At 55.2% G+C, this 13,164-nt stretch overlaps 3 protein-coding genes across 3 annotated transcripts; 1 reads left to right on the forward strand and 2 right to left on the reverse strand.

Annotated features, from left to right (window-relative positions):
- Window positions 1-179: 179 nt before the first annotated feature.
- JN550_006573 (uncharacterized protein) lies at window positions 180-452 on the reverse strand (the record flags this gene model as incomplete). The annotated part of the gene is made up of 1 exon (XM_049318327.1): window positions 180-452. The coding sequence occupies one exon, from the start codon at window positions 450-452 to the stop codon at window positions 180-182; it is 273 nt and encodes a 90-aa protein (XP_049171461.1).
- A 2,335-nt stretch (window positions 453-2,787) lies between these two features.
- On the forward strand, window positions 2,788-3,799 carry JN550_006574 (uncharacterized protein; the record flags this gene model as incomplete). The annotated part of the gene is made up of 3 exons (XM_049318328.1): window positions 2,788-3,226; window positions 3,299-3,625; window positions 3,780-3,799. 3 exons carry the CDS (start codon window positions 2,788-2,790, stop codon window positions 3,797-3,799), a joined length of 786 nt encoding a protein of 261 aa, XP_049171462.1.
- Window positions 3,800-6,617: 2,818 nt separating this feature from the next.
- On the reverse strand, window positions 6,618-7,873 carry JN550_006575 (uncharacterized protein; the record flags this gene model as incomplete). Its single annotated transcript, XM_049318330.1, has 4 exons — window positions 6,618-6,661; window positions 6,720-7,276; window positions 7,334-7,676; window positions 7,756-7,873. The coding sequence occupies 4 exons, from the start codon at window positions 7,871-7,873 to the stop codon at window positions 6,618-6,620; spliced, it is 1,062 nt and encodes a 353-aa protein (XP_049171463.1).
- Between the last annotated feature and the right edge of the window lie 5,291 nt (window positions 7,874-13,164).

The following is a 13,164-nucleotide window of genomic DNA, read 5'->3' on the forward strand; positions in this document are numbered from 1 at the left end:
GAATGCCACTCTGTGACATGAGTTACTCAGTCTCAGAGAATGTCTCGGGGAGTCCATTAGTAACCTACATACAGGTATGAATTGTTAAAGTGGCAATTTTAATTACACGGGGAATGAGCAGAGTTTGGCAGATACAGATTTATTTATTTTGTACGTATTGCACTTCCGGTAGTCAAACGTCACTCATTGCGTTGTAATGATCCAGTATAGGATCCCGTATATTCGAGCATAGCCTCATAATGGCGATAGTTCTGGATGCAGCAGTGCCAGTCTGTGACGAAGCTCTGCGGGTCGGTGTACACCCCGCCGTTGTTTGTACTGTCTTGTATGCGTCGTACAATCTTGAGTTGCCAGGTCTGGGGCGAGGTGTCTGACCGGGCCTCCCCCTCTGACCGGAACAGCGCGCCGTTGGGAGAAAACTCGGCGGCGTGGGCTGGTCGGTGGAACTCCATGGCTTGCCGCCCCGGGGAAGGAGTATGCGCGGCCGGCCCGCGGCGCAAGACCGTCGGTACAGTTCTTCGTCGTCGTCGTCCCTGTGACATTGGAGAAGGTGCTGCAGATTGCAAGTGATTCGAAACCGTCCACCGGCACATGTCCGCCTCGCATCTCAGGGAAGGCTGCAGCACCTGTCCGGATATTGCATTCATCAAGTAGGAGTGGAGGATGAAATGTCGATCTGGACATTGGCGATCAACAAAGCCCATTGAAGAACATGACGAAGGCTCCCCACGGGCCCCGGCTAGCATCGTCGAATACCTGCAGGCGGCTCAGGGGCTGGGGCCGGCGCACGTAGTAGCGCCACTTGAGCTGGCTTAAGACGATATGATTGGAATCATCATGGCCGTCTTGGCGGCGGTCGTGCAGATAGATATCAGCGGGTTCGGTTGGATAGGCAGCTTCCAAGCTGATAGAGGCGTGTTGTTGACCCTGAGAAGAATGACCAGAGACATGGCCGTCAAACTATGTACTGGTGCAATCACCTCTCACCACCCACATGAGGCTATGGACCGCATTTGTTGGTACGGTTGATGTTCACAAGCATCTTCCTCATTTTCTCTGGCCCAACTCGGAGGTGGCGACGAGGGGTGCTCTTATATAGGAATAGTTTTGCTGCTATCTCTCTGACTGATGTACATGGTCGAGACCGAACTGCCTTGTTCTTTGTTCTTGTGGAGGGAGATAGAGCTGTCACAAGTCGACGTTGTCACGGAGCAGTTGAGCTTAAGGAGGCGACATTGGAGATTTCTGGGGGGCCAGAGTGGACGGCTTTGGGGGCGGCTTGGACAGAGACGCACCCCATCCGAGTCGAACAAGAAGCCCCTGGATAGGTTATACACACTTGAACTGAACGAGGTTGGAAAACTTCGACTGATGTATATATTACATAATAAAATGGATTATTATAATAAAACATTTATAATGAAAATTTATAAATCTTTTAAAGTACATTTCATTATAAAGATTATTTAATTTTCCCGTTTATTATTTAACGGTCTAGTTATTTCTTTTATTAAAAAAAAAAAAAACCAAGGCAATTTAAAAAGCCTACTCTTAATGGTCTCTTTAGCGAAGGTAGATTAAAGATACTTCTGATGTCAATGTGGTGAATCCCAAACATCGTCCGCTCGAGTGGGCCGCTGTCGGCGTAAATCAAGACAGCCGTTCAACCGGCCGTTGTGTTTGAGGCCCAATATGCGAGATGCTTCGCGCTTCTGGAGGCATTGGAGAAACTCTCCCCATTGCAACTGCATCTGAGTCGGGGCGGCCGTTGACTTGTTCTATAGTCTGGCTGAGTGGCATAGGGTGGGAACGTAGGGACAAGGGCAGGTGGACTTGTGTAATGAGCAACTTGTATATACTGGTGAAGTGGAAACTCCCAAGCTATGGAAAACCGGCCCCGTGATCTGGTTGGATAACCTCAGGAAGGCAGTAGTTTGCATAAGTGAATAGTACTGGTCGGTGAGCATCGGCACAATGCTGTCTACAGGACAACCTATGTACATACCAGTAACGTATGATAGACACCATTTTACACGGGGCTCTGTCAGTATACCTAGGATAGAGCTGAGGTAACCCCCTGCTGGTTTGCTGTTCGTGCGTCTCAGTGGATGGATTGCTCTACTATGTACAAATGCAAACAGGGTTTAGCGCCTCGTTAGGGGAAGTTCTGGTGGGTGTGGGTCTCGGTGGCTTAGGTAAGCCCGAGCTCAGTGGCCCAGTGGCCCAGCGGCCCAGTGGCTGGCTCCCCCAGTCGCCAACCATCCGGAATTCGTCGAGGCAGGAAAAAAACCTCGCACAACTCGTCCTCGAGCAGCTGCCGACAGCTGCTTCTTCTCATCAGTTCCAACGCATCCCCATCCAACTGCCAGGCAGCCGACGACGACCTCATTGGAAATCGCCATGACAGGCAGAGGAGGCATCATCCAGCCGCCGCGAGGCCGCCCGTCCAAGGTGACCAAACCCGCCGCAACCCCTCGCCGCCCCGGCCGACGCGCCGGCCAGGACACGGTCCCCAACCAGGACCCCAGCCTCGAGCAGGACCTCGACCACGACCCGGAGCCCGACCACGAGCACGAGCACGAGCATGACCCGGACCAGAACCACGACCAGGACCACGCCGACGTCGACCAGCAGCACCAGCACCAGCAGCACCAGCAGCACCATCACCAGCACCAGCACCAGCCCCAGCCCGACGAGCATGACCACCACAACGACTTCGACCCCGAGGCCGCCGCCGCCGCCGCTGCAGCAGCCGCCCAGCACTCGGCCGCCCAGCAGCAGCAGCAGATGGACCTGAGCACCGCCGCCAGCATCCTCGCCAGCAGCGGCGCGAACCCCATGGTCAACCCCCACGACCACCCGGACTTTGGCGAGGTCGGCCAGGTCGACGACGCCGGCCAGATGGGCCACACCACCGAGAGCCTCGCCCTCCAGTCCGGCTACCAGAACGTCATCGTCGAGAGCGCCCTGGCCAAGCGTCTGGCCCGCGAGCCCGGCATGCGCCTCGCCCAGCAGCGGCGGCCCGAGCAGCAGCTGAACCTGCAGAGACGCAGCAACGTCGAGGCCTTGTTTGCCCACATCGCCGGCGAGACGGCCCCCGTCCCCTGCAAGAACTGCCACAAGGGCCACGGGCCCTGGACTACCTGTGTTGTGGTCGACGGCCAGATGTGTGGGAGTTGCGCGAATTGCTGGTTCAACGCGTCCGGAGCGCGCTGCTCGTTCCACGGTAAGATGGTCCCCGCCCCGCCTCCCCCTCGGCTTTCTTCCCTGGAAAAAATTTACTAACAGCCCATGGCAGAGACCCGCAATCCGGCAGCCCACGCGGGCGCAGTGATTGGAGATGGCGCGTTTAACATTCCGGCCATTCCTCCCGCTGCCCTCGGCGGCTTCAACTACGTGTCCGGCCCCGCTTCTGCGGATCCCGTCGTCAAGTACACCATTGAGCGGGCCATGGCCGACATCCGCGCCGCCGACAAGAGGACCCGCCACATGCTCATGATCGAGGCCGCTGCCAAGCAGCTGGCTTTCCAGATCGTCGCCTACGAGGATACGGTCCATGAGGAGCACGCCCAGGAGCACGCGCAAGCACACGCTCAGGGCCACCCACCTCCACCCGAAGCCATCAGTAAGTTAATTCGCCTTGATTCGCCTTGATTCGCCCTATTACTGCATTTCCTTATACACTAGACGACCTTGGCAATCGCTCAACCGAACACGGATTTTATTCTTCCGATGATCACGCCTTCACTTTAGCACAAAGACTAACCTGCCGTCTGTAGTGGAAGAACCTGAGGCCTAGAACGGCATAGAGATCCCCAGAGTGGCTGAGGGACAGGGAGTGGTCCCATTATATCAGATGATGCCCAATGCTTACGGTGACTGGGAACTCGTAGAAGTCCAGCGGCAGCTGTCTCCACCATGAATGGCTGGCTCAGAGAACTGACCGAGTTTGAAAGCCGTTTTACTGGCATAACTTGTGGATCTGGACGCAAGCAGAGGGCCGACGGGTCTGACCAGACGGACTACAGGTTGCCACCATGCGCCCAAGCTATTTCCGATTGTTACTCGGCATGAGATAAGGCAAACTTGGGAAAAGTGGGATTTATAGTGTATTGTAGTATGCATACGAGTTTTTCTCAAATGCAAATCTTTCTATCTCGCAGGCTGTTGATGCGTCGCCACTTGACACTTGCTCTCTCTACACGGCCGCTGTCCGTCTCGAGGTGGACGGTTGTCTGTTTGTTATGCATTGATTCGCACTGCTAGCAACAGATGTATCGCAGCCTTGTTGCAGCTTGTGCTCGTTTCCGCCCTTTCTTGACACCTGGAAGAGGATATCATCATGTGCTACTCATATATCTGGAACTGCGCGCCTGCCTGAAGGATCGCGCAGAGGGGGTCTGTATCAATATCCGCGGCCAACTATAGCCATGCCAAGCACAGGACAACGTTGAGACAATCCACCACTGGCGGAGCTAGCTCGTCTCATCGTTGAGCTTCTGCCCCCCTGGGGCCTCTGTGTGCCGGGGGGCTTCCAGCCGGAGAATTTGGACTGTGGTACGGCGAGCTATAGATCCTGCGGCATAAGTCGACAAGGAGCCTCGCACCGTTGCCGCATCCATGGCTTACATACGTAAAATGCGTGTAGATGTATCCATCTGATTGGCAATACGCATCTTGCTATATGTTGTACATCGCCCGCTGGATTGCCCGCAGCCCATTGAACAACAACTTAATTCACTAGGCGGAGGGGCAGACACTACTCTCAGTTATCACCAGTTTTGACGCCAACGTAGCTCCATGGCCCTTATTTTACACTTTCGTCTTATCCGCGGGGCCGGGCCCGCCTCCCCCCGTGTAGTGTAGTGTAAGACAACTAAGGCAACTCGGGGAAGCGGAGCCGGACGGCGGCGGCGGCGGCGGACGTGCCTGTGAGATGATGACATGCTTCTGCCGTTGCAGAAAGGAAGAGGGAAAAGTCAATCAGGGGGGGGGGAGCCTACGTTACACAAAGCGTAGATACGAGCGGTTGAGAAAGAGCGGAGGAAGCCCAACTTTGTGTTCTTGTGCGCTTCTAAGCGAGCTCATAGCGAAACTCTGTCTCCGCCCTGAGCCGCAGAACTTATCAGCGTGGGGCACACGTTATTGTGCTGTCGTCGTCGTCGTCGTCGGCGTCGTTTCCGTACCAGTGTGCCCATCGATGAGGCGGGAAGGAAGAGGAGAAGATGGGGAGTTCTCGCGGAGGTAGGCTAACCTACGAGCTGGTCAACATCCTCTCCGCTCAACGAAAACATGCCCTCATCGCTGTGCCCTGTATATCTCGTCGAAACCACCCACTAACTTACTGTGGTAAGCCTCCAACGTCTTTCTCGGCCTGGCGACGCAAGGTTTTCGGCCGGCCGGCCAAACCCTGCCAACGCGCAAGGTATCGAGATATGCCCAAAGAGGAAATGCCGGTGTGCCGCCTGGCGCTCTGGCGTAGAGAAGCACCGACGGTCGAGTGACGGGTTGTCCGTCGTCGTCGTCGTCGTCGTCTTCTTGCGCATCGTTCTCCCGCCCTATACCGTCATAGCACACAGCGCACGCTGAGCCGCGGTGTCCCGCTGCGAGTTCCAGAGCATTGCTGTACACACGCGCACATGAGGACTTGACATGAAAAGCACGTGCGTGCAGCCCCCAACCCCCGTCCGAAGTTCCCATATAACAAACCCATAAACCGGGCTGTGCTGGGCTGGTGAGACACGGCCGGACGGATCACCGCAGGGATCGACGGTTTAGTTTGCGCGACGGGTCGCGTCTTCGCCGGTGGTTCTGCAACAGAAGTAGGAGCCGTGTTTGGTTTGGGGGCTTGAAAATCCGGGGTCAGTTGGCCGTCTAGAGGTGGTAGATCTGCAGACAATGTTCCTCACGGGTTTCGGTGGGTGAACGGTCAGGCGATAACGCTATGAACGGCGCATAGCATGACGGAGGCATTTTCATGCATCGCTAGGTAGTGTCCACGAACGGGCAGTAACGTCTTTTGGAATCAGTGGTTTCTCTTTGTCTGTATACACATCCAACTAAATGGATAATCACCCTATCATCCTGCCTGCAGATCTATCTAGTATCCGCCGTGGTATACTTGCGTCAACCCGTGTTTCCTCCCTCTCCCCGAATTGACCATCGCCTCCAGCTTCGCTCTCGGAATCAACCCCTTCTTCTCTCGTTTTCGCCCATCATCGTAGGCGGCTGTATGCCATGGGAAACAAAAAAAAAAGGAAAATAGTGAAAGGACCAGGGACTCCTCAAATTCATAATTAAACAAAATATGTAACCGCCGTGGCTTTAGATGCAGTGCTCGCCCCCCGCGCCTTGGTTTTCCACGATGGTGATTTGACGAAACCTCGATTCAACTGCGTGGCGGATTTTGGTAAGACAAGGTTTCGAAAGTTTAGGTTGTTGTATTGGAACATCGAAACAGGAGGCATGGAAGGAGATCGATTGACGAGCTTGTGGACGGGGCCTCGGGGCCCTTGTGTTCATTAGCCAGAGAGTGACATTACTGGCAAGCCATACTGTTAAGGTAGTGAAAGGGGGTATTTTCTTCGTAGCATCGCATAACAATCAAATGACACCGATCAGATGAGACCGCAAAGACGCAGGTTCTCCTGGATAATGATATCTGCGTGCGGTCGTTAGCAATTTTGGTCAGAGTTATTGATAAGCTCGGGTTCTCTTACCATTGACGGCAGCCATGACGAATCTGATTTGCGTGGTATCCGTTGCACAGGTGAAGTGCGTGTAGATCTGTTTCGTCTCGTGCTGGTTCAAGCTGACGAAGCGGTTGAGGATGTAGTCGCAAGCCGCTGCGTAGTCATCGCCACCCTCGTAGTCGGGGAAGTAGTTCTTCATGGGGCTGACGGGGAGCTTCTCCTTGAAACGATCGATCTTGTTCAGGAACAGGATGATCGAGGTCTTGATGAACCACCTCGAGTTGCAGATCGAGTCGAAAAGAGTCAATGCCTCCTGCATACGGTTGACCGTCTCGTCCTCGAACAGCAGCTGATCGTACTCGGAGATGGCGACCAGGAACAGGATGGTGGTGACGTTCTCGAAGCAGTGGATCCACTTCTTTCGCTCAGATCGCTGACCACCGACGTCGAACATTCTGTAGGTCAGGTCGCCGATGATGAAGGTCGTCTCCGTGATACCGGTTGTCTTGACACGCGAGCGCAGGACATCCTGGTCGTTGGGCATGTAGTCAGGAGCAGCAATCCTGGCAATGTTGTCGAAGTAGCTGTAGGCAGGCGTGGTTAGAGAACAAGCTGGCGAAAGAAGCAGAAAGGGAACCTACTATCGTGCCGAGTCGTTCAGCTGGTACTCGCGCGATCGCTTGAAACACTCCTGCACACCGCGGTCCTTCCAGAGAGCCTCGATGGCGTTGCCAACCTCCGGGGGCAGGACGTCGCCCTCGATCTGAGCGGGCTGCATGAAGATGGTCTGGACGTGGTACTCCATGCGCTGGTCCTCAAGCGGCAGCTCGAGGGACTCCATGGCCTCGAGAATGACACGCATGGACTGGACCGTGTTGCTGAAGATGATCTCCTTGAAGGATTCCCTCTCATCGCGCGAGTAGCCGCCCTCGTGGATCAGCTTCATCTGCTTCAGGATGGTCGACTTTCCGGATTCACCAGCACCTGGATTGGGCTGTGGTTAGCGATACGGAGCAGATGTGGACCGGCGTCGTCGACGCGCGGCGCCCAGGGCTCGGCTTACCCAGAAGAAGCATCTTGATCTCGTTGCGCTGCATCATCTTGTCCCGCTTGAGCTGGTTCTCAATCTCCTCGTTGCGGGCCTTGCCCTCCTTCTCCTCTGTGCTCATTCCGCAACCCATCTTGACTGATTACGGCGTACCGGCTAGGCTATACTGTCCGGGGGGGAAATGGGAGATAGCTGGTGTCGAGGATCGCGCGGCGCGAGCGACGTCTCTGCAGTCAACAGGCGCTGAAACAGTCTACACTAGAAGAAAAGAGGCGTGTTAGTCACGAGTGGCCCGGGGAAAACGAAAGCCTGTCAGTCCGGAAGAGGTAGGCCGGCTTGTCGCGAGCGAGTTTTCCACCGAAGAGGACGCAGGCGGACGATTGGGACTCTTGTCGCAGCTGCAGCGTGGCACGGGCGTCTCTCTCTCTGTTGTATTTCTCTGTCTTCTCTTCTGTCCTTCCGAGCATCTGGCAGTTGACGAAGCGACACGAATAAAAAGACTTTTTGGTGCGGCCAGAGGTTTCCAGAGCCGAGAGGGGAATGTGTCCCGTCCCAATCAGCAGCGCGGATGGGGGTGGCAGGAGGAGAGGAGCATCAACAAGCGGGCGGGAGGGAAATAAGGTTGCTCCTACGGCACAGCGATGACTTACACAATCGAGACCGGAAAGACACACGGGTGAAGCGTGTGCGTGTGCGTGTGAATGGGCGGTCGACTGTCGCGATGGGGATCACGAGCACGAGCACGATCACGGGGGGTCGTTAAGTGAATGGAATGGGATGGGATGGGTTGTGCCGACGATGGGAAGGGGGAAAAAGGAAAAAAGGGTGGTCGATTTGATGGATTGGAAATTGTGACAGGACGCCAGTCTCCAAAAGAGGGAAGCGACGCGGGCAGCGGGCGACGGGGCGGATGCCAATGGACGGGCGAGAAAATGGGCAGATGGGGACCTGGGGACTTGGGGACTTGGGGGACCAGCAGCAGAGGAGGCAGAAAAAAAATAAAAAAGGGTGCCAGAGGGTGGATGGTGGCCAGTGCTTCTTCTTGTTCTTCTTCTGCTTCTTCCAGTACAACAGGTGTCCAGTACCCAGAGTGTCGCTGAGGCCAAGGTGCTAGCAGAGGTACCTTGCTTTCCGTAGGCATGTACTGTGATTGCTGTACAGTACAGGACCAACTGACCAACTAACCAACTAACTACCTGCTGCCACCTCTCCTCACCTCTCTCTTCCCCTCTCGACAGCAGTCCAGTTCCCCTGTAGTTGCCGTTTGCTCTAGGGGGGGGGAGGGGAGGCTGCCCAGCACAGGCACCTTACTAAGGTACTGTATGAGGACCTTGGAGGGGGGTGGGCATTCCGCTAGCAGGCCTGCTATGTACTGCGAAGTTTGGTAAGGGGGAGCGAACAGGGGGCTGGCCATTGGATCGGGGGTGCAGCAGGGCCTGCAGCGCGCCAAGTCCTGGACCAGACCGGGGTCGCTGTCATGAGCTTGATGAGGGTGGACTTGGTGGAGAGCGCCTTGGAGGAGGCCCAGCACGAGCCAGCCCCGGACGGGCAAGGTGCGCCCAGCGTCGCTGCGAGGTACCAAGGCGATCGCCCTGCACCAAATTTCATCCCAGCTTTTTCGTTGCTTGTGCACCACTCGCGCCCTCTCAGTCATCCTACCAGGCCTAGGTACCCTCTCGACCTGTGTGGCCGCTCACCCGCTGTGGTCGCTGCACGCCTGTGGAGCCCCCCTTCCTGCCTTCCTGCCCTTGCTGCGAGGCCCCGGTGCTTGTTACTGAGTGTAATGAGCCCTTCTCGGACGGTTCGTGATGGCGCTGACTCGCCCAGGAGCTAATCCGTCCTCTAAGAGGCATCGGGAGAACCGAGACCTGCACGCTCTTCCACGCCCTGCACGCTTCCAACCACCACCGCCGCCCCGGCTCGAACCTGCTCCATGGCGATTGAGGCCCCCTATTCCTCGCCCGCGACTATTTGCTCTTTAGCACCAGGCTAGCCTCGACCTGACCCACGCCCGACAGGCACTCCATCCTATCTGCAGCAAGCAACAGCCTGTCGGAGTATTGCTGCTCCATAAATTCCATCTGCGGAGCACACAGTAAGTGGCTAAGTGGCCCCGCAGCTCTGTAGGAATGCTGGCCTGATAGAGTTTCCGGCCTTGGTGCTGTACATGCAGTCTTCGGCCATGATGATTATCAGGACGCCATCTAATGTGGTCAAGTTCTCTTCTAGACGACACCACCTGGACGAATACAGTCGAAAGCGAGGTGCTGCGCAATCTCCCGCCGAGCACAACAACTTCCATACAATAATAGCCTGTTTGAATCCAAGCTCACGGACATGTTTCATGTTTCTGCCAGACAGATACAAATTCAACTAGATATCCGTACTATGGTATACCTGGCACTATATTGCGGGCTGTTAGCGAGAGAGGGCCACTTGCAATGCCAGGGTACTCAATTGACCAAACACAGTCGCACAATTTCACAGTTGTTACTGTGCCAGGGTCCCTCGGGCTTTCTAGCACTGGCCGCATTCTTGTGGTCTCGGAGACCCCAACCAACTGCACAGTCGGCCACACGTATCCCGTTGCCAGCAACACCAAGCGTGCTATGAATGGAATTCTCGGAGACGCTTTTGTCTCACCAACTGTCGGCTCGCAGACATTCTTGTGCGGCTTGCCCGGCTCTAAAGAGGTTGCCTTGCTGCAAGCACATTGCGGCCGGCACAAGTCCTACGAATCGTAAGCCAGGATCGCCCCTCTCCCAACGGTAACAGGTGCTCGGACCCTGCCGATTGCCAGGGTCTAAATCTGGTAAAGGGCCGTCCTTTGTTGCAACACGCAAATGAGGGACACGACAACCTACCACCGTAGAAACAATATTTCCTTGATTCGGCGGTTGACTAAGGTCATCTGAGTCCTGACAGCTGCATGCGACAAGTCTTTGATGGCTATTCGACTTGCTACCTATGCACCCGCCATTGTCGGTACCTTGGTAGTTACAACTTGCACCAAATGGCCCCCGACACAAGCCCTTGCGCCATCCCCATTTTCCGAGCCTGACGAGGCGGTGGTTGGTAGGCCTTGATATGCCGTTAAGCACTGGGAAACCCGTTTTCAGACCAGCAGCATGTTGTCTTATCAAGAAAAGTGAGCCTCGTCGCGAAATTGCTTGCTTCTCTCTCATGCCCTCGGCATCAGTTCCTATTTGTTGAACTCGGGTGACCGCCAGCACTGCAGATGAGGACCAACCAGAACACAAGATTTTACACTGTGATACACTGTCCTTTCCTCGATATTAGGATGGCTGGACTACGGTAGCCTCGAATCTGTCTGCAGCAGTTCTAGTGCTATGTTCAGTGCCATTATTTCTGGAGCACAGTACCATAGTACAGCGAAGTGGAGATTGGCTGATAAGTGTGATACCACTCTAAGCCCTTGCCTGGGCTGGGGGGAAGCCTCAGGCCGCCTGATGGTATGGAGTAGCCGGCCATAAAACACGCAGCCTTGTAATGCCGAGAAGAAACCCACGCGGAGTCAGACCACACGATCACGTCAGATTCGCTGCTGCGAACAGACGTTCCAGAATTCGATAGAGATGGGACATCATCCAAGCTTCTGAAACGTCTTCAAGATTAGCCGGATTTGTTTCCTATGCGAACCTGGGGCCTTCCGCCCCGGCCAATGGTGCTGATAGTCCCCACTTCCCAGAGATCTGCACCAGATGAAGCAGTGCCCCCCTGACGCCATTCCAAATCTGTCCGTGACAGGTGGGGACTATTCTGTGCAAACGGCTAGGTTTCCTTGGGATAAGCTCCGGCGTGCGTTGCTTGTCGACCTCTCAAGTGTATACTCTGGCCGGACTTGAACTTTGATCTTCACACAACGTGGAGAACATACTCCTATCTGCCGCAGCACGTCCAGGGCTATTCCTCCAGGGTTACGTGAAACACACATTTCACAACGGCCCCCAATTGTCCACCCATTGTTCTAGAAGCCCGTGATGCATTGGCCGATCAGCTGATCGCCTGAGGCCTAGGTGCAAATCTCCCTTCTCTAATTTCGCAACGCCTGGGGTGCTTAGTGGGCAATCTTGCGTCGTCCCGATATACGGGGCTATGCCTATCACGGCTGCAACTAAACACAAACCCCGTCGTACTAGCTGGTGCGCCGGCCCATCGAAGCGCTGGTTAGTTGGGAAGATTTCACGATCCAGCAGGCTTGCCACATGGCAGATCTTGGCCTTCTGATTTCCATCGTTGATCGCCCGTCTCCTGGCGAACCCGCGGACCGAGAGGGCGAGAGAGACTGGCCCCCCCGGATTTGCAGCTAATGTAGCCTGTATTATAGTACGAGAGCAGAGGGAAGAAACCTGCCATCCCAAATGAGGCAATCGAGCTCTACGAAAGAATCTTTCATATCCCCGGAGCCGCCAGCCGAGGCCCCTATCCTTCAGGACTGTGATGCGTGAAGTGGGATGGCGGGCTCTTGCACTGCATTGTGTACGCATATCAAGGTTTTCCATGGGCCACGATCAACATCATTGTCATATTATTGAGCCACGTGGACAAATTTCTAAGTTACATTACAAATGCTAGGCCTGCTACGTTTCGGAAGATGATATACCTGAACAAAGTGCATTATGATCCTCGACACATCCCCAGGGTCTACGGCTGGACGGATCGGGCCAACTCCAGTGAGAGCCCATCAAGGCCGGATCGACCGCAAAGCGCGTGCTCTCCTATTCCCAAGGTATGCGCGGCGCCTTTCCGCTGGTCGAGTATAGTCCCTGGTACTAGGGACGACAGCTTTCGCCCCTCCCGGCGGAGGCTACCGGTCCTCGGCGGCCGAGATGCCGTACTTTTGAAACGCCGGATGCTCTTCTGACAACGAGTCAAGCACTTCTAGAAGCACGGGTAGGCTCTTCGGCTGGTGCCCACGACAAAGCCCGGAAGCGCCACCGGGGCGATGGCTTCTACCACAGTACAGTAGGGCTCGGGTATCATCTGCAGGTTGCCACCGCGTATGCAAGGCCAGGAGCACAGACAATGGCCCGGTGTCCGATGCTGCAAGAAGAGCCCTATCGCATCTCGGCAATGTGTGGGCGTTCCCCTATTGTACGTACCTACCATTCCAAGCCATGTCAAAATTATAGATGGCGACCCCCAGACTATAGTAAGAAACTGTCGACTTCCAATGCGTAGCCAGGGCAAGGAAGCATTTGGGAAACTGGCTTGATGAACCTCGTGCTTGTACGAAAGAGTCCGAATGCTTAGTGGGCTGAGTATAGAGTGATAGGATGCATCGTGGCAGATTTGTCCACTGTCGCCATGGTCAACAGTTCTCAAAGGGACTTTTCCCTATGGCATAGTTCTCATGACACAGAACGATATCACCCTTATAAGAGACACCTGCCGTCCGTGCAA

Source organism: Neoarthrinium moseri (assembly GCF_022829205.1).
Source record: "Neoarthrinium moseri strain CBS 164.80 chromosome Unknown scaffold23_Wmoseri_CBS_16480, whole genome shotgun sequence".
NCBI lineage: Eukaryota > Fungi > Ascomycota > Sordariomycetes > Amphisphaeriales > Apiosporaceae > Neoarthrinium > Neoarthrinium moseri.